This window comes from Agelaius tricolor, unplaced genomic scaffold, assembly GCF_023055355.1.
Source record: "Agelaius tricolor isolate 1412-34295 unplaced genomic scaffold, bAgeTri1.0.p SCAF_2, whole genome shotgun sequence".
Taxonomy (NCBI): domain Eukaryota; kingdom Metazoa; phylum Chordata; class Aves; order Passeriformes; family Icteridae; genus Agelaius; species Agelaius tricolor.
This window is the reverse complement of record NW_027269262.1, coordinates 13306880-13327116: the sequence shown is the minus strand read 5'-3', so window position 1 is coordinate 13327116 and position 20237 is coordinate 13306880. Positions and strand designations below refer to the sequence as shown.

At 42.3% G+C, this 20237-nt stretch overlaps 1 protein-coding gene across 1 annotated transcript in view; it reads left to right on the top strand.

Annotated features, from left to right (window-relative positions):
* Positions 1 to 18186, top strand: part of PHLPP1 (PH domain and leucine rich repeat protein phosphatase 1) — a 136910-nt gene extending 118724 nt beyond the window's left edge. Inside the window, exons 11-17 of the mRNA XM_071453407.1 lie at positions 1164 to 1364; positions 2378 to 2540; positions 6842 to 6972; positions 10582 to 10686; positions 11972 to 12166; positions 13976 to 14204; positions 16113 to 18186. Of these exons, the coding sequence (XP_071309508.1) occupies positions 1164 to 1364; positions 2378 to 2540; positions 6842 to 6972; positions 10582 to 10686; positions 11972 to 12166; positions 13976 to 14204; positions 16113 to 17234 (2146 nt within the window). The 3' untranslated portion in view covers positions 17235 to 18186. The remainder of the gene's footprint in view (positions 1 to 1163; positions 1365 to 2377; positions 2541 to 6841; positions 6973 to 10581; positions 10687 to 11971; positions 12167 to 13975; positions 14205 to 16112) is intronic.
* The last annotated feature ends 2051 nt before the right edge of the window (positions 18187 to 20237 follow it).

Genomic DNA, 20237 nt, shown 5'->3' with positions numbered 1-20237 from the left:
CATTTCTTTGGTAGGAGCAGGACAGCCTGGTCTGAACGCAGTCACTGCAGACTGGCAAGCCCACACTTCCTTCTGCATTGCTCCAAGGCAGTCCTTTCTGAAAACAGAAGGAAGGAAGAGAGGTCCTATATCTGTTGAAAAGGCACACTCATGCCAGAATTGGTTACTAAAGGATAAATAGTCTTATTTTTCCATTTGTTTGGAATTGCTGGTGAGAGTTGTAGCCATCAAGATACCTACGGTGCTGCTGTGATGGTCACCACACTCCCCTAACAAATCCTCTGCCCAAAGAATTTCGCTGGCAGGAATGGGCAGTGCCTATGCCTCAGCAGGTCTTATTCCCATCCTGGAGAAGGCCTTTGGGGGAGAAAGAATAGCTCAATTTCTGTGCTCCTTTAGTTGTTGTCCCTTGTGGTGGGACTACAAAAACATGGGCTTCTGCTGTGTTGGGGCACAGGGGAAGGGCACTCAGAAAAGCTATGCAGAGATAAAGCTCTCTTGCTGCTCACATCAGCAAGCAAGGATGTAACTTTTAAAGTTTAATTTGCTACTAGCACAGTTTCTCTTTAAAATTAAAAGCATAAATTACTGTTTGGTCTCAGGTTTTGGTTTTTGTTGTGATTGTTGCATCTTTATTCATTCAAATATTCAAAGAGTACTTTTCATATTTTGCAATTGTTTTCAGGCCTGAATGTTTGAACAAAATACTGCCTGCACCTTAGACCAATACTGAAAAATTGACTGGCTTTTTTACCATTGACTTGTTTAGTCACTTGAAAGGCAATTCTCATGGTTCGTTGATGATGAATACAGAACTCATTTTTACATATAATGAGTATGGAAATTATGTGGTTTGTTATTGCTCTTACCTGTAGCTACAGCTGTAGTAACATTGGAGATACAGAGCTCTTGATAACATGAGAGAGGCACTTTGATGTACTCCGTTTGCTGATGTTTTGTTCTTACAAATGTGGTTATTAAAAACATGATCAGAAGTTTTGCTCATGTAATGCTAGACTTTTGGTCCGTTGTGAACTTGTTGCTTTTGACCTTTACCTTATGACTATCTTAAGCTAACTCTTAAAAAGAGATTTTTATTTATATTTCTAGACAAAACCTGCAGGATGTTTGACTGAACTCCCTTATGTAACTTCTCTTTGCAGCCTGAGATTTCTTAATGCCTCTGCCAACAAACTGGAAATGCTTCCTCCAGCCACCCTTTCTGAAGAAACCCATAGCATCTTGCAGGAGTTGTATTTGACCAATAACAACCTCACAGATAAATGTGTACCCTTGTTAACAGGCCACCCACACCTGAAAATCTTGCACATGGCTTACAATCGCCTACAGAGCTTCCCTGCAAGGTAAGGAACTTGTTTCACTGTCTCTGGCCCACGGGTGGGTGGGCATCATGAAGTGTTTTCACAGTGAGAACCGAATTGCGCAGGAATGTGGTGGCAGAGGCTGCATTTTGGGTGCAGTGGTACCACAGTGGGTGGATTCCCCCCCTTATGCCCTCCTGCACATTGGTACCCTCTTTGCAGTGCAGACAAGTGAGTGATGCTTGTTACTTGGTGAGTTTTTGTGGCACTTGAAACTCTTCTCAGCTGGGCTAATTCAGCATGGTCACTCTATGCTTTTGGAAGCCAAGCAAGGAGGTCCTTTGTTCTCCCTGGCTTGGTAACTTTGCTTACACCTGGTGAGCTTCTCCTCACAAGAGAGTTGTGAGCACAGCTATCTGGAAATGTCCTCTGGAAGTGGACTAAACTCCTCTAAGGAAAAATCCTCTCAACTCCAGAAGGAGATTCTGCCTTGGCAGCAATTTCTGTGCTTTCAGTTCACTCTGTTTTAATCAGAAATCTTTCAAGTGTAAGATGTACTGTAAAACTGATGGGGTACAACCTTGAAGAAGAGATGCCAATAAATAATGGAAGAGACATTTCTGTCCTTGTGTGATATTCTGAGCAGCTGGGCTTCAGCAGCAAGGAGAAGGAGATGCATTTAGGGGGAAGGGCTGAGTGGGGTGCTAGAAGCAGGAGGGGAAAATGTGAGGTAGAGAGATGTAGTGAGAAACTGGAGTTGATAGAAAGGGGGAGAAAGGAGGAAAGAGTGAAAGTGAGCTGGTGAGTAGGGGGGATGTAAGCAAAATAAGTAATTTGAAAGGTAGCGTTAACAAACACTGACAGAAGAAGTACGCATTTTGTTCCACAACTGTGTTAGCATCTGACATGAGGAGAGATGACAGGCACTGCTGTGAACAAGAATCAAAGTCTGTGATTTTGTTCTCTTAAAGTAACAAAACCATTGGTCTTATCACCACTTCAAAATAAAATATGCATCTATTAGAAGGAAAATTCTCAAATTCTTGTTTTTATAGCAAAATGGCCAAGCTGGAAGAGTTGGAGGAAATCGATATTAGTGGGAACAAACTGAAAGCCATTCCAACAACCATCATGAACTGCAGACGTATGCATACTGTAATTGCTCACTCCAACTGCATTGAAGTCTTCCCAGAAGTCATGCAGCTTTCTGAAATAAAGGTATGGAATGAATGTGCTTTGGAAGAAGCAAACGTAACGCAATTTTACCAGTTCTTTTCTGCCCTCGCGTCTCTCATTGCTATGGGATAGTATATTCTCAGAGAGTATGGGGATCTGACAGCTACTTTCTCCTCTAAAATTATATGCAAATTATGTGCCCCTGTGCAGCCTCAGAGTGGAATGAAGAGGAGCCTCAAAATCTGATTTTATGCTTACCTTGTTTGCACTGTATTTTTTCTGGCAGATAAGTGTTAATTGTCTTCCTGTGACAGTCTGTTTTCATACGACTTAAACATTTGGCAAGAGCTGTGTGTAATTAACTCTTGCTGCCTTGGCAATTGGTTGATTCTGTAGGAATGGACTTTGTTTAGAGCACGTCTGAAAAACTGCGGAAGCTACAGGATAGACCTCAGGGACAGAGATAGATTCAAGAAGCGCAAGATTTGAGTATTTAGGCAATCAACTTTCATTTTCCTAATTGCAGTCATATTTTGCACAACAGGAAGATTAGCTAATCTGTCTCCTGTCTGTGTTTCCAGAAGTAATTCTGTACTTTTTCCGATGTTTCTTTTTGAGGGGGGCGTTCTTCGCTTGACCACACTATGAACGCTATTCCTTACCTTCTGTGAACTGAGTTCCTCTGCTTCTTGCCTGGCTCTAGTGCAGAATAATTTGCACTGTGTGCCCTTTCTGCTGGACAGAGCTGGGAGACTGTTGTCTCACAGCATACAAATCTTGTGATACAGCAAAAAAATCTGTTCTTCTCTGAGGCTGAGAACTGATTACCTATTCAGGGACTCAAAACAACTTAAGTGTCCTTCTGGCACTTTGTGAAGTCAAAAGGCTAAGTTCCCAGCCTGCTGTGTGTGCCTCAGTGTCTGGGGTCATGGAAAGCAGCAGGAGCAATAATTCTGTTGGACAAGTGAGTATATGTAAAGATGAGCTTTGTGGTTTCAGCCAGGAAATCTCAAACAAACTCAGAGGTTTGAATACTCCTCCCTCTTTGGAACAATGGTCAGAGGAAGCAGAGGGCCATTTAGAATCAATCAGAAGTAAAGCCTTTTTTCTCAGAGGAAGAATTGGGGTGGGGGAGTGAGGCTCTGCATGGTAAACATTTCTTTAAAAATGTGAGGGTGGTGTTAACAAAAAAAAAAAGATAACGTAAACATACTGATAGGGAACAGTCACCTTTTTCCTTTTGTTTGTGCATCTTGGGGAAAACAGAATGCTTTACAGAGGTGTCATATTTAAAGTGCTGCTTGGCCACATTGAGCAGCAGAATGCTCTTGGAAGAGCTGGCAGTTTCTTCCTGCTGGTTCCCTATGGTTTAGTTCTCTTCAGCAAAAGAAAGAGACATGGACGTCACTAAGTGGTTTGGGAATGCAGGGATAACGTGTGGCTTAATCTAAGAGGGCAAAGTGTTCTTTGCCTCCACCTCTGTGGAAGGAAAATGCCTGGTCAGTAGTCAAGCCTAGTTTTGACTTACGTGAGATGAGTTCATAGCAGATGGGAATGTGCCTTGTTAGACATAGGGGTTCTGGCCTTCGGGTGATTTCTCTAGGTCAGGGTTGGTGTTTATCAGTCTGGAGATTAAGCATGTGCTGCCTGCCTGTATCCATTTCTTGCCTGTACTCGAGCTCCTTCTTAGATATGGGGTGGCATTCAAAATATGCTGAAGTGCAGAATTTATTTCTTTAACCGTGGATTTGGTCACTTGGTGAAATAAGCTTGTTTGTAGCAAAGCACCAAGTCATCTAGTCTAATGTCACCTCTGTGATTATATCATATTTGATGATTAATTTTAACTGAAGTGACATTCACTCTAAACTCCTGGGGAAACTCTGTTACCTGAGGTAATGGCTTTTTTGCTTCTGTATTTAATTAGCCTGAGAGGCTGACGTATTATGTTTTTGGTGTCAGTGTCACTGGAACAGTTAGTAACAGCAGTTACTATGCTGTCTGAAATGATTTTAGAAGGAAGACTAGGGTAAATGATGATGCTTTTACAATTGCAATAACTCCAGGACTTCCAGACACAAGGTCATTTTAAACATATTATTGTCTCTAAGCCTTTTTTCACGCTACGGTCAGGGCTACAGAAGTTGTGTGTTGTCCTCTCTTTTAAAGACCCCAGTGGAGACCTTGGACATTATATTTTTAGTATTTTTAGGGTTTTTATTGTCTTTTATGACAGGTATTTATACTGTCAGAGTTAGGTTTGCCCTGTGCACCATGAAATGTCTTCTGTGAACGGCTGAGCAGCTGGAAGCACTCACACCTGAGTCAGTGCCCCAGCAGACTCGTTCCTGCAGCTGTTGTGTGACTTCCTTGCTTTACAAACAAACAAACAAACAAAAAAAAAAGAAAAAAAGACAAATAGGATAACATTGGTATGAGCACCTTCAGCAACAAGTGGAAATAACCCAAGTCCCTTCCAGCCTTGAACACAACAGTTATAAATCTGTGAAAGCAGCAGCCTAAGCAGAGGCTCCTTGTTAAACCCTGTCTTCCAGCTGGCCCATCCTGTGCAAAATCCTGTGTGCAGTTGCAGTTGTTCTTCTGGTGCTGCATGGGCGGGGCAAAACCAGCTCGCATTAAAATAACACAGGAGGAAATTGGGATAAGTTAGGAAATAAACTTTCCTGCTTGCCTGTGGAGTAGAACAAAGACTGAATTTAACACACCAAGTCCCTCTTAGAATATTCTTCAACAAGTACAAGCAACTCCTAAGAAACTCCAACCTGATAAACCATCTTCACTAGTGCCTAGGAGCCAAGGGATGTGCTGTAGAGTGTCGCTGTCTTGGGGCACACTGGGCATTTAAGAAGAACAATGAAATTCCTGGTGCTTGTACTTTTCATTCCAGCATGCTCTTCCATCAAATATGTAATGGCATGGAGGTGTTGAACACAGCAAGGCCTGCAGGCAGCTTCCTTAATCTGCAAAGTAATTACTGGCTCTCTGGAAGCAGCAAGCAGTTGTGCAGAGAGGAGAAACTGGCTGGAATAACTGCTGCTAAGCTGTCTGCTGTTTTGTTTGCGTGACTGATTCAAACTTTGATGTCCTTATCAGGCTTAGATAACGTCAGCAGTTTGTTCTTCATAGATAATAAAGCTTCCATAATAGACAATCTCAGGATTCAAGATTTGGGTCAAAAATTTTTATTTTCATTGCACTTTTTAAATAAAATGTTTGGAGACTGTTCTTTTCCAGGATTTAGTAGGTTATCTTGTGTCTGCTTGCAGATCAGGAGCCAATGTCTTTGAATATACCTACTAAAATGAAAGTGCCTCTCTTACGTTGATGGAAATTACAGAATGGTCAAAATGTGCAGCTTGAAAAAGTCTCCCTCTGCCCCTTTCAGCTCTTCTATTAAAGTTTCTGAAGTCTCTCACTTTTGCAACTTGAAAGTAGAAAATGGCCTTTCAGAAAGATGTAGATAGTTCTTCTGTCCTCTGTTAAATACCAATCTTCTCTGTCCTCTCAGAATTACTTTTTTTCCTTAGTTTTTGGGGCATACTACACTAGTCATCCTTCTAGTAGTTTGGAGATTTGATTTTGTTCTCGTATACCCTATTTTTTCCTGTGTATTAACTTTCATTTGAATATGCATCTTTAAGCAATGTTTGGAGACTTTATCATTATAGTGCACTTGTTCTAGTTGATTTGTGCTGAGCTGGTAGACAGCCTGCAAGTTTCTTTGCTGTTTTGTATTTTTGAAATATTTTTTTTTCACTCTTTTTATTGATTTCGTATTTAAATACAAATCCATCTAAGATGACACTAATTAAAACCATGTTTAAAACTGCTCCAATACTTTCCCCCTCTACTCCTCCCTTCTGCATACATTAATAACACTGCTTTTCTTAATATCCTTCAGTAAATACTGAATTCCTGGGAGCCTGATGCCAGTGGCTTAGAAGCCCCAGCTGTACTCACCTCCATTTCCTTTGTCTATTAAGAGACTGTTTTCATTAAAAACATTTTTTTTAAATCACTGAAAATCCACTGAGTATCTCTGTGAAGAGCAGACAAAACTTACTGGTTTTGTAACAAGATGACACCTGACTAGAGATGGAAATGGAAGGAACGTGTTTCTAGGTGTCCCAGACATCTGGCAAGATGGCTAAATGCCATGTAAGAATTTCTTTTGTAAGAACCACTTACTTAAATGAATGGTCTTAGGTCTTGATTGCAGCCCTTATTGTTCATGAAACATGCATTATCACATTTAGTCAAAATTTGTATGATCTTGATGACAGCTGAATTCTCTTGCTTTTTTGGCTGTTTTCCTTTTGCAGTGTGTGGACCTAAGCTGCAATGAACTGAGTGAAGTCACATTGCCTGAAAACCTGCCTCCAAAACTGCAGGAGCTGGACCTGACTGGAAATCCCAGATTAGCCCTGGATCACAAAACCCTAGAGCTTCTGAAGTAAGTTACCTTACAGAGTCGGGAAGGAGCAGGACAATTCTAGATGTGAAAAACACAATACACAGAAGTGGAATCTCTTTTAAGGGATATGATTCCCTGTTGCCAGTGGATCAGAAAGTAACAGATAGTGTGAATAGGTCTGAAATTGATGCTTCATTGAAGAGGATGACTTTACCCAATTTGGTGCAATTGCTTTCAGTTGTAACTCCTGGAGGGGTCTGCTAGTCTGATGTAAGCACCATTGGGCCAGTTGGATTGCATTTTTTTCTGACACTAAATTCAGCCAAAAGATGTATTTTATACCACTGATGTCTGCTGCTACACCACTGATGAGATATAGCTGCTTTTGTTGCATTCATCCTGCTTGGGTCTGTCTTTGCCATTGTGCTGCTTTTTACCTCTTCACATACTGTTTCTTCATATCTGTCTGCTTCTGTGCTAGAAATTATATGGTTTTTTATATTTAAACTGCTAAAGACTCACTCTGTTTGTAGAGAAACTGGTTCTTTTGCTTTGGGACCCTCAGTTTCCTTCCTGTCTACCTGTTTGTTTCCTGTGGGATTTAAGTGTCATCCATAACTGAAATTCCCTAAGTGTTTTGTCCCTTCTTCTGCAGTGTGGTGAGGAGCTGTTCCAGTAAACCAGATAATCTGTGGACAGTGGTGCTGCCTTGAACTGCACCAGCTCCAAGTTTCCTTCTAAATCTCTTTTATTCTTAAACCTCAAATGGTTCCAAGAAGGATTGATTTACTTTTTAGGGGTTGAGTAGTTACTTCGTGTTGTTTGCTTTTAAATGGTTAAGATCAGACACTGGAGCAGCAACTCTCATCTGTTGTGCAAACAAGGGAAATTTACACTAGTTTACTTTTAGCTTGAATCTGCTGATTTTCAAAATATAGGTGGAAATTTGAGTAATGATGATTTCTCAGAGATGAAAACAAGAGTCCATATTCTGCAGCAGACAGTGAAAAAAGGGGCATGCCTCTATTTTAAGAGTTGTTCTTTGCATACAGGAAATCTTCCTGAAGAAGCAGTGTGTAATATTGCTCTGGTTCATAGGGGAAAAGCTATACATGTTTTATAGAGTTAATGAATGGTGTCAAAACTTAGAAAACACCAGCTTTTCTTATGTATAACCCAGAAGACAAGATGGTCACACATTCTCTTGCCACTTAAGCATTCAAGCATCGTGCATGGTAGCATTCTTGTACAAATTTAAATTCAAAGCAGTTGAAGAGTAGTGTGGCCCAGTTAAATGCTGTATTTTCACTGGCATATGTGTGGTCTTTAATTCACAGGAAACTTTTCCCTCTTGCACATGCATTTTCCTTGCTATTTGTTTTGGCATTGGCAGTGCGGATGGATTTTTTGTTTGTTTGTTGTTGGGTTTTTTGGGTTTTGTTTTGTTTTTTTATTTTTTTGGGGGGAGTTTTTTGTTGTTGTTGTAGGATTTGTTGGGGTTTTTTTTTAGTTTTGGGGTTTTTTAAAAATTATTATTCTTAAAATCACAGGTCCATTATGTTCATTTGTGTTCATTAGACACAATCGGGTGTTTCAGGCCTCCTGAGGGGTTTCTCAGTGTCTGATATGCTACCCTTACTTTTATGGTATTCTGCTATAATTGACTGTGAGGGAGGAGGTGCTTCTTTCACTTGATTTTTGTGGCAGGCACAAAAATACTTGTGCACTTGGTACTTTTTTTATCCTCCTTCTGCATGTGAAAGGCAGCTCTCCATCTGTGCCCTGGCAGAATTCAAGCAGGTAGTAGGTTAATATGTATTCTCAGTGCTGGTAAGAAGAGTCCTGTCATGCATGCTTGCTTTTTTAGTATGTATGGAGATCTTAAAGGAAGCTTGCATACTTGGGAGGATGTTGCCAAGTGATTTATTGGATGTAAGAATTTTCATTAGCAATTAAAATGAAAATGAAGAAAAAAAAAGATCTGTTACTCTGATTTTTAAGAGCCAGCATCTAGTTCAATTGTAACAGTCATTTTAAATTAAGGGGAAAAGAAGCCAGGCTGTCCAGAAGCCTTGGCCTGTATTGCCTGCATAGGATGTTCTGCTGGGTATCATTCCCTTCAGGACACATGGTCTGTTTGTACTGATGCCCCTAAGGAGGCTGGAACCAGTGTGTTGAGGTAGCTTTTTTTTTTTTTTTTTTCACCACTGCTGGGAAGCCTTGAGACAAGTCTGGGTCCTTGACCTGCCCAGGAGCCAGTTAAAAAAGAAACAAAAAGAAACTTTTGTGACCCAGGTTCCTCTGCCCTGGAGATAAATGCCTTGTATGAGAAGTCTGCAATGCAAATGTGTTTGCTCATGAGTGTCCTGCTTTGGCAGTGCAACAGAATTAAAATCTCTGCTACTTTAGAAGAGATCCAGGTTTCCAGTTTGATTTGGGGTTAGTTAACCTTTTTAATAGTCATGGCAAGATGTTTGCCTCTTCTTTGTCACACAGAGGGCTGCAAAACCAAGAACTTAAAACACATGTGGTTCCAACATTATTTATGTAATTTGTTGGCTTTTAGTCTGCCCTCACTGATGTACATCCTGGTTATTAATGTAAAAAGAAATCAAACTGGATGTGACAGTACTTTAGGTTATTTGAGGAAGGCTTTGCAATGCAGAAGACTTTCCTGTGTGTTCAGGTCAGGTGGGGATTTAGAGGAAAAAAGAATGCTCAGAGTGAACAGTTAGACCTTTCTGCTTGTGTCCTTTTATGTCTCATTTGGTTCATGAAAGGTTTGGGTGCCTTTGAAGTGTCTGCAGCATGTGGGGAGCTCGCTTTTCCTGCCTTTGGAAGAGAGCAGTAGGGAGCAGGGGGTAGGTCATCTCTCCCAGCAATACAGGGCTGTGAAGAGAAGAGTATAAACAGAGAGGGCTGGGCCCTTTTAAAGTCTTTACTATGCTCCAGGAGATACTTGAAATTCAGGCTAAAGGCTATGTTGGTAGTAAATTGGAGGGTAGAGGATCAAGGGCCTGTGTGGAAAAATTGGACTGCACAAATGGGCAATGCATAAGGGCTATGCCTGCTGGTCAGGACCACAGGCTGGCTCTTGCAGGTTTGTGCAGGATCAGGATGGAGCTGATTTCTCTTTTGTGGGTGTTTTCATAAAAGGCTGTTACTACATATTGTTGTTTCTAAACAACTATTTTAAAGGGTTTTTTTCCGTTTAGGGGGTCCTGTGGGTCACACAGGAGATTTCATTTGAGTCCAATGAAAAGAGCAGAGAAACTTGTTAAAATGTGTGGAGATGCATAAGTTTAAAAAGTCACTTGGCTGTACTGGCTTTCATCAAACTAGTGGCAAATTAGCTCTGTATTCCTGCAGGGCCTGGTTTGAAGCAAATACTTAGGGGTGGAAGGCAGGGAAATACAGGCCAGCTAAACAGAGTAGTGCAGCTGACACCTCACTCACAGCAGCTCAGTTATTGTTGGTTGCATACAGGCACCTAAAGGTAACCACCTTGCATGTCCTGCTTTGTTTTCTACCATTAAATGTCTTAAAGAACTGAGAGAGTAAAAAGAGTGTCCTTTTCACATTTGAAGTTGGATCATCAAGTCAACAAGTCCATCCATTGCATCTCTCCCCTTTCCTTTCTCCTTGCAGCAATATCCGGTGCTTCAAGATCGACCAGCCATCGGCGGGCGACGCGTCGGGAGCGCCGGCGGTGTGGAGCCACGGCTACACGGAGGCATCCGGCGTCAAGAACAAGTACGGCCTGGCACGGTTCTGTTTGTGAGCGCCTCTGTGCCGAGACAGAGAGATCCTTTCCTCAGTGCAAGCTTTGGGGACGTTCTAGGGTTTGCAGAGGCCAAGCCACGTCCCTCCATTTGTGTACCGAGCTCTCCTGCCTGGCTCTCCCTTTGGGTCTTTGTTAGGGAAGTTGCTAAGATACAAGGGCAGCTGACACATTTGGTCTATGCAAGACTCTGCTACTTGCAAAAGATCTGAGTGTTTAAAAGCATTTTCCTCTTTGCAAAGCTTCTTTATCTTCAACCAAAGGATGTTTACCAAGCAAATCAGAGATACTAAAGAAGAGACAGAATGGCCAAAACTCTGAATATTCATAGTGTGTGGCGCTCCTGTGACTAAAGGCAGCACTTGACAAATAATGTACCAAGAGTCTGCTAGTCTCTGTTGCTGGCAATGTCATGAATCTTTCTTTGTTCCTCAAATACCTTTTTAGAAATCTTCTGCTACCTAGGTTTCCGTAGCAAGTGCCAGCAAGCCTTTCCTGACTCTTAACTGATTTGACACACAACTTGGTTATCAGCACGCTAGATCCCAAGGATGGCTTTTGGAGCAGCAAGTGCAGTTTAAATTGGTGATGCTTCAGAGATACTTTCCCTCCCATTTTTACAATAAAAAATTCATGTGCTGAAAAGGAGGAATGTGGTGGTGTTCACAGGGGTCCCAGGACCAGGGAAGAGATGAGAATGTTGACTCCATGTTTCAGAAGGCTTGATTTATTATTTTATGATATATATTATGTTAAAACTATACTAAAAGAATAGAAGAAAGGATTTCATCAGAAGGCTAGCTAAGAATAGAAAAGAATGATCAGAAAGGCTTGTGACTGACCAAGACAGTCTGAGACAGCTGGACTGTGATTGGCCATTAATTAGAAACAACACGTGAGACCAATCACAGATCCACCTCTTGCATTCCACAGCAGCAGATAATCATTGTTTACATTTTGTTCCTGAGGCCTCTCAGCTTCTCAGGAGAAAAAATCCTAAGGAAAGGATTTTTCACAAAACATGTCTGTGACAGAGGAAGAATCCTTAGGGCTTAGCTGGAACCTTCAGTGTCTCTCCATGTTTTAGCACTGTTGATGGGCCTGACTCGTCCCCCACAGCTCAGAAAGCAGTCCTGAAATACCTGTGACCAGAGGTGGTTAAAGCTCAGAGCAGGCTGCATCTCTCTGGTCAAAATAACTTGAGAAACTAGTAGTGGGATAGAACCCCTGATGTTTTCCTGCTTTGTTTTTCCCTAGGCTGTGTGTGGCAGCACTTTCAGCCAACAACTTCTGCGACAACCGGGAGGCGCTTTATGGTGTGTTTGATGGGGACCGCAATGTGGAAGTGCCCTACCTGCTGCAGTGCACAATGAGTGACATCCTGGCAGAAGAGCTGCAGAAAACAAAGAATGAGGAAGAATACATGATCAACACGTTCATCGTTATGCAGAGGTGAGTCTTGGATCTGAAGCTTGTTTTTACCTTGTCTGTGCTGACAGTGCAGTTTCTTTGCTTTCGGGTCAGGCACCTGCTCTTGCTTGGAAGAAATGTGAGAGGGGAGGAAAAAAGTATCTGGCTACAGTGTTTCCTTTTATTGCTTGTTTTGTGAATATTGCCTCAGTTCCTTTAAGGTGCAGGGAGAAAAATCCCAACACCTCTCCAATCAAACAAAAAAATCCCAACTCACCTGCAAAGTTACTAAAATGCTCATGACTAAGTGGTGGGTGGAGGTTTATTCCTTTTTGGTATCATCTCCTGAGTATTAAGGTTTACAATTGGCCATAACCAAGTCAGTGGTATCAATGTCTTGATCATCTTTTTAAACTTCCTTGCTACAGCTGCCTGCAAAGCCTGAACTCATCCTTTCTGCATACCAATTCAGGTTATTTAAGGTTATGCAAATATTTAAAACACATAGTCTGACTTCTTAGAAATCCCTTTGGCCTTTGAATATTATTTGAGCAGGACCTATCACAAGCTCCAGAGAGTTGTGTGAGTCACTGTGAGTGTAATAGTAGTTCTGTGTAGTGGTTTGGAAACCGTGTGCTGTTCTGGTCAGAAGAAGAAATTGTGCCTAGGGAGACACTGGGTGAAGGAGGAGTATGAAGGGAATTGAACAGAGGAGAGTGAAGAGGTCAGGGAAGCAAGAGGGAAAAGCAAATAAGCAGCTTAGAGACTGAGTAAATTGATCAAATTGAAAGTAGCATTGCTTCTCGTTGAATTTCTGCACCCTTGGAAAGGAACAATACTGAAGTTGTTGTATTGGAAAAGATAGGGAAACAGTAGGGTGGCATTGACTCTTACATACATAAGGGAGAAAACACTTCCTTCCCATAATTGCTTATAACAGTGCCTCAGACTGCTAACTGAGAAGGTGGTTGCCATATACTTAGAATATTCAAAAATAATAACAAATTTGAGTACTGGAAGTACTTATTAAGTGGTTTTATTTTTTGTTTGCTACTAATGCAATTTATGAGGAATGCAGCATTCCTACAAAAAGCTCTTTTTTTTTTTTCTTTTTTTTTCTTTTTTTTTTTTTGGTCTCCAATCAAAATTGGCTAACCATTTCTTTATTTCTTTGGAGAACCAGAAATAGTATTCATTTCATTTGCATTTTTGCATTTAGCCACTCACTGATGCTTACAGATGATATGCAGCACTCCTAGAGTTTAGAGTTTTCTATTTGTAAAACATAATGTAGAAAGCACATTGAGGCTTGGTTGCAAATTTAGTTGTCCATTCTCTCCTCAGGATTCTGATTTGTTATTTTTTTGGTCATAATTTGATAACTTTTAAGAGCATTATCCTGAAGATATCACAAAACAGTGAATCTCTGCCTTTTGCTTTTGCTCAAAAGTAGAGGGTTATTACAGACAGAATTATAATTTTTATAATAAGTTCCATAGCTTCAGAAGCCAAAGCTCTATCTGACCTTTAAACAAATATCTATTAGATGAAAAGGAAAAGACAACTGTGAAACTCTTAGAAGTGCAAAGATTTTTTTTCTAAAATTGAGCTTATTTGACTAGCATATGTGAAAATAACACCCTGCCTGAGAGTTGCATGTGGGATCCCTGCAGTGCTGCTGCTGTAGTGTCACAGTCTTCAGTGGAGACTTTTGTTTCTGTTTCTGTCCCAGTGATCAATAGAGCCAGTGCCCCGAATGCCTCTGGTTGTGGAACAGCGGCTGTTTCTCCACAGTGCTCCTAATACTTGTTTTCCAATTAAAGAACAATCACTGTTTTGTTTAAATTCCAGGAAACTTGGAACAGCTGGACAGAAACTTGGAGGCTCTGCTGTCCTTTGCCATATAAAACATGATCCCATGGACCCTGGTGGATGCTTCACGCTAACCTCAGCAAACGTGGGGAAGTGCCAAACCGTTCTCTGCCGCAATGGGAAACCTCTGCCTTTGTCCAGGTGTTACGTGATGAGCTGTGAAGAAGAGCTGAAGAGGATTAAGCAGCATAAGGCCATTATCACAGAGGTTAGAGGACAGCTGGGGAATGTTGCAACTTGCAGCTTCATTGGAGAGCATTTGCACAGCAGTGCATGAAATTACATGTTGATATCAGTAACCTCTAGGAGGTGATGTTCATGTGTGGGTTCTTCAGTTGCACTTCTGCTTTCAAGGTTATTCATACCATGCAATCAAGTTGCTTTTCCATTCCATTGTCATGCTGGACTTCCATTAGCTTTCAAGAGTGAGCAGCTGTTAGCATGTTGCATTGAAAGAGGAAAGCAAATACTCTCCTTCTAATGGGAGAGGAATTGCTGTGTTGGAACTGTCATGGAGAGCTTTTCCAATTAAAAAGGATGAGAGGGCAGAGCACTTGGAGCAATGCCGTCCTTCCCTTAGGAGACTTCTTGCTCCTGGCAGGCTGACTTTGCTGTCTGAGCTGTGTTCCCAGAACTGCCCTTTGACAGGCTGCTCTTGAAGAGAGCACTTGCCCAAGAGGAAAACTCACCCTGTACTCAGCTGAACCATGAGAGAGGAGAAAACTGTTTGTTCCTTTCTTAGAAGCTTGAAGCCACTGCTGTCAGTTTTGCTTTGCCTTTTGTGACACATGCAGAGGAATAGATAGATATTGAATCCTCCTAATGGTGGGGGAAAGGGCAGAAACCTCCCTGCTGTGTGCCTGAGAGCAGGGTGGGCATGTGTGTGTGGAGTAAGTCACGTGCCTGTTGATCTTGCCTGGGAAAGGTGAGGATTGGGATCTCAAACGTGACAAGTTGAAAGGGAGTTACTCCAACATAGTGTGCATCAGGGAGGCATGCTCATTCTGTGGCTCCATAGAGGAAAAGGGAAATTTCTGGGCTGAATCTTCAGATGACTCACTGATTTCATGTACACTGATGGCTTATCGCTGCTGTCAGCCTTCTAATGGGAAAGTTAACAAGCTGACATGAGGGCTTTTTTTTTACCTGAGTGATTTTAAAGAGGAAGCTTTTTTAGTCCTGGTTCACTTTTCTATGGTTATCTGCTTTATAATAACCCCTACAGTTATTAGCTGGACCCAAAGAGTGTAAATCCTCACCTTTGCTGTTCTTCTTGAATATGCAATTAGCAGGGTGCAGCTATCCGCAGCTGGCTGACAGATAGCCAGACTTGCTGTTTCAGACACTTGCTCTGCTTATTCTGGCAGCTTGGATTCTAACCAGGACAAGATTCTGGGATTTGGACGTGCATGGGATTCTTTTCTCAAATGCGTCCGTTTTTACTGATGTTATCCCTTCAGATACTACTCCTCCTCCCTTTGGAAATGTCATATCTAAGTGGAGATGTAGTAAGTAATTGGGGCGTGTAAAACATTTCACTACAACTCAGCTGACTGAGAAATGCAGACTTGCTCTCTGCTACATTTGACTTGCATGCTTAATTTAAAGGGTTTTTTAAAATGAACCTTCTAAAGTGATGAGCCAAGATGAAACCTACAATTGTTACAGCTGCAAGAGAAGAATTGTGACTGAATGAGCTGCCCCTGTATCAAGTGTGTGATGCTTTGCTCTGTCTAAAGCCAGATACCATGGGTGGAGGAGGGATAAGTCTGACTCACTGGTAAAAGACTTGTCCAGTTGGCTCTTGCAGCTGCAGGAGCAGAATAGATGGCTCTTTGTTGCAGCCTTTGGCTTTGTTGGTCTGTGTGTAGGTGGTGCTGATGACAAATCAGTCGGGTGTAGGAAGCGCAACGCAGCATTGCAAACCAGCCCTTGCTGTGCTCTCATCCCAGCTCTGTCACCTCCTTGCAAGTCACTTTGCTTGTCTGTCTCCTTGTCTGTGAATGGCATTGTTGGGGGTACTGCAAAAACAGCCATCAGTGGAATACAAGGAGAGGCAGGTACTGTATATCCTTGTCTTACCTTGTTGCCAATTTCCTGTCCTTTTTAATTTCAGGATGGCAAAGTGAATGGTGTGACAGATTCAACAAGAATCTTGGGGTACACCTTCCTTCACCCAAGTGTTGTGCCGCGTCCTCATGTCCAGTCCATCACCTTAACTCCTCAAGATGAGTTCTTCATTCTGGGGAGCAAGGGGCTGTGGGACAGCCTCTCCATGGATGAAGCGGTTGAGGCCGTCAGAAACGTGCCTGACGCGCTGGCGGCCGCCAAGAAGCTTTGCACTTTGGCCCAGAGTTACGGCTGCAACGACAGCATCAGCGCCGTGGTGGTTCAGCTCAACGTGACGGAGGACAGCTTCTGCTGCTGTGAGCTCAACGGGGTCCCGCCCCCCAGCCCAGGCATCTTCCCCCAGTCTGTCAACGTGGTCATCAAGGACAGGCCCGCAGATGCGCTCGGGATGCCGTCTTCGAGCAGCGGCATGGCCTCCGAAATCAGCAGCGAGATCTCCACCTCGGAAATGAGCAGCGAGGTGGGCTCCACAGCCTCGGACGAGCCTCCCCAGGTGGCCATGAACGAGAACAGCCCCGCGTACCCCGGGGAGCAGCGCTGCATGCTGCACCCCGTCTGCCTGTCCAACTCCTTCCAGCGGCAGCTCTCCAGCGCCACCTTCTCCAGCGCCTTCTCCGACAATGGCCTCGACAGCGACGATGAGGAGCCCATCGAGGGGGTGTTCACCAACGGCAGCCGTGTAGAGGTGGAGGTGGACATCCACTGCAGCCGAGCCAAGGAGAAGCAGCTGCTCCAAGTGCCAGTGGAAGCCAGTGACGAAGGGATCGTCATCAGTGCCAATGAAGATGAGCCCGGCCTTCCCAGGAAGGCTGAGTATTCTGCCACAGGCACAATTGGGCGGCGGCGGGGCAACGGCTCCGTGGCACCGCACGAGAGGAGCCATAACTTAATTGAAGTTGCAACGGATGCGCCGCTCAGAAAAACCGGGGGCTACTTTGCTGCTCCAGCACAACCTGATCCTGATGACCAGTTCATCATCCCTCCAGAGTTGGAGGAAGAAGTCAAGGAGATTATGAAGCAGCACCAGGAACAACAACAACAGCAGCAGCAGCAGCAGAAGCAGTATCCGATGGACCACCTGGCAGACTATTATGACACACCACTATGACCCACTCTATTTACTGCTCAGAAATAAACTAACAAATAAGGAGACTTGACTGTGAGACCCAGTGGGCTTGCATTACAGCAGGGGTTTTCCTTATCCTTTTCCTTTATATACTTCCTTTTCCTTATCCTGCCACTACAGATAACTGCAGCTTTTCAGTTTGTTAGGTTTAATATTCATTGACTTTCTTCTAGAGACGCTTGACTGGTAAAGTTTAAAATAGTTAACTCTCCCTTAACATATCAAGTGTAAAAACAGGAAAACAAAACAAAAAATAATAAAAAAATAAAAAGGTTTAATATATTGCTGAGAAACAGATGATGATGTAATATTTTTTAAAATGGCTTGTTTGTTTTGTTTGAAAAGCAGGGCAGTAGCCAGTGCTAAATGATTTAAGTAATATTGTAATACTGTATTTCTTTGAGAGAAAAGGCTTTTTTTGGTCTTGAAAATGATAGACATTTGTAGAATATGGAGACTAACTCCTAGGAGTTGCTTTACTCTTTCAGGTGACTTAAGTCACTGAGATTCACTAATTTTCTCTGAGAGAACAGTTGATTGGGAAATTCCTGTAAATAGCTCAGTGTTGTATAGTGATGCTTACATGTTTTGTAGCCTTGGCATTAAGGACACAACCTGAAAAACTGACCTTTTTTCTTAAGCAACTCTTTGGGCCATGGTCATTAAGCGTAATGGACTGTGTGGCTGTGTACAAGTTAGCTAGAGCCCAGGTGGTGTAGACTGTTCAAAGAAACCCACTTTTTCCTCCGATCTCTTTCTTTCCTTACTTTTACAGACACGTTTTGTTTGTGTTCCTTACTGCTGCCACAACCAGCATGATTGTATAGAGCTCATTTGCTGTAGAACATTTACATACCGAGAGTTATATTAAAGCTGAATGCACAAATGAACATGTCATAATTTTTGTTATAATAAATATGAAATTTACACCTGATGTCTGCTTTTATGTCTGACTAGCTGAGCAGCAGCTCTCAAAACAGCAGTTTGCTGTGGTTCCTCAGTGTGCTGCTCAGTTAAACCAAGAAGTGTTGAACTTTTTCAGCTCGATCACATTTTTACACTAACTGCAGAAGCTCACTTGTATTTTCAGAATTCAAAGGTTGTGCAAAGTGGCCTTTAAAAGATACAAACCAACTCCCTGAGGAATTGACCTCTTCCATTTTTTTCTTTCTTGGTACTAATGCAGCACTATTGATTTGCCCTTTGCCACAGTATTGACAGTGCCAGAAGACTGAAGAGGAGCGGTGTGCTCTGCTGGCTCTGTCCCACTGGGACTGAGTGACTGAAGATAGAAATGATGAAGGGATAACAAAAGGTAGAAGGAAAGCAATGGATACTGAGAGAAGAGAGAAAATATGAGGAGAAGGCAGAAAACTGAATTTAAAACTACCTATGTAAATTTGCTCCAATGTGCTGCATGAACATGAGTTCGATGGCAATCAGACTTGGGTAGCAAAGGGGCATCTTTTTGTGATTCCTGTGGGAAAGGAGAAATGTCCTTTCTCAGTATTGCCCTCAGCCAACTGCTCCATTTTACTACTTCTCACTCTTTAAAAGCTGAAGCAGTGTGCAGTCATGACAGTGTCTTGTTCCTTTCTGTCATTTGGTTTGTATTTGGGAAGAGGACTGTGGTGACAGGCTGTTGTCCTTATTCTGTTCTAGGCTGAAATAGCCAAGTTAGAACAGGATTGCTGTTAACAGAAGATTTTTAGTTACCTTTCCTTAATAACAATAACAACAGAGGAGCAAACACTAAAATACCTGGTTTGATAAATGTTTATAGCACTGTGTACTGTAGATCTAGAAGATTGTATTTCATTGTAATTTGAGCTTCAAAATATCTCTTTCTTAAAGAAAACTCATTAAATAATGTATTTAAACAAAAAGGGTTTATGGTTTATTGGTCAGTAACTCTTAGGTGTTCTTTGGTAAACAGTTTGTATATTTCAGATTTTGCTGAAGTGATTCATTGTCCTTGGAAAAGGTTCTCTTTTTTCCCTTCTGTTGTGATGCTGTTTGAGCCTGAAGGTGCCTAGCAAGGACACTACCTTTATTTTCCTGTTGCTGGTGGAGGAGTAACCTTGCTGTTGCTGTCTCTGTGCTAAGGTGTCTGCTGTGCTGTACATGGGGTAATTTAGAGAGAGAAGCAGAGGGCAGAACAGGGGTGGAAGGGGAACATTTCATGTGAGCTCAACTTCGGCTCAGTGCTGATGACCGAAACTCCTCTTCTCTTATTTGAATAGAAGGACATGCACATAGGCTCTGTAAAGACCTTCCCTTCATTTGAAGGAGAGACTCCCAAGAACTTGCCAGCCCCTGTGGTTTCCCTCCCTATGCCCTTACTTTGAAGCATAGATGGTCAAAACTGACAGCCCACTGAAGGCTGCCCCTTTCAGCCTGCTGCCTTCTGTAAAGTTAGCAGCAGCATCCTGAAGTCAGGACTTCTGTGGCAGCAGAGTGACAGGATTTTGGTGGAGGAAATGTACCTTTGGATTATTTGTCCTGCCTTGAAAATATGGCTGTGATAGTAGCCTGTCTTAGCAAGTCATAATGTGAAGGATTGATGGATTCATAGGGGTGACTCCATCCCTCTGCTGGGCTTTGTATCATGTCTGGGGCTAGATTGCTAGGTTGGATGGCTTGCTGCATGTTTGTAAATAGCATTTATTTTTCAACAGGGGCAAAAGGTATTTTGTCCTGGCTTTAAACTGATTTGAATAACAAGGTGCAGTGTTTGCAATTCATTATTTTTTCTGGACGTTACTGTTCTCTTTCACAAAAGTGGGTTGGTGTGTTCCTACCTCATGAGGTCACTGATTGCATCTACATGCACTAATAGTGCACATGATTTTTGGATTATGTTCACAGTGTATTTTGCACAGTTTTGACCTGTTGGGAACTGTCTGACTCAAAGAGATGTGGATTTATTTGCAGAACTTGACAGCTGTAGCAGGGATGATGGTTGGGAGCTAAAAAGAAGGCTTT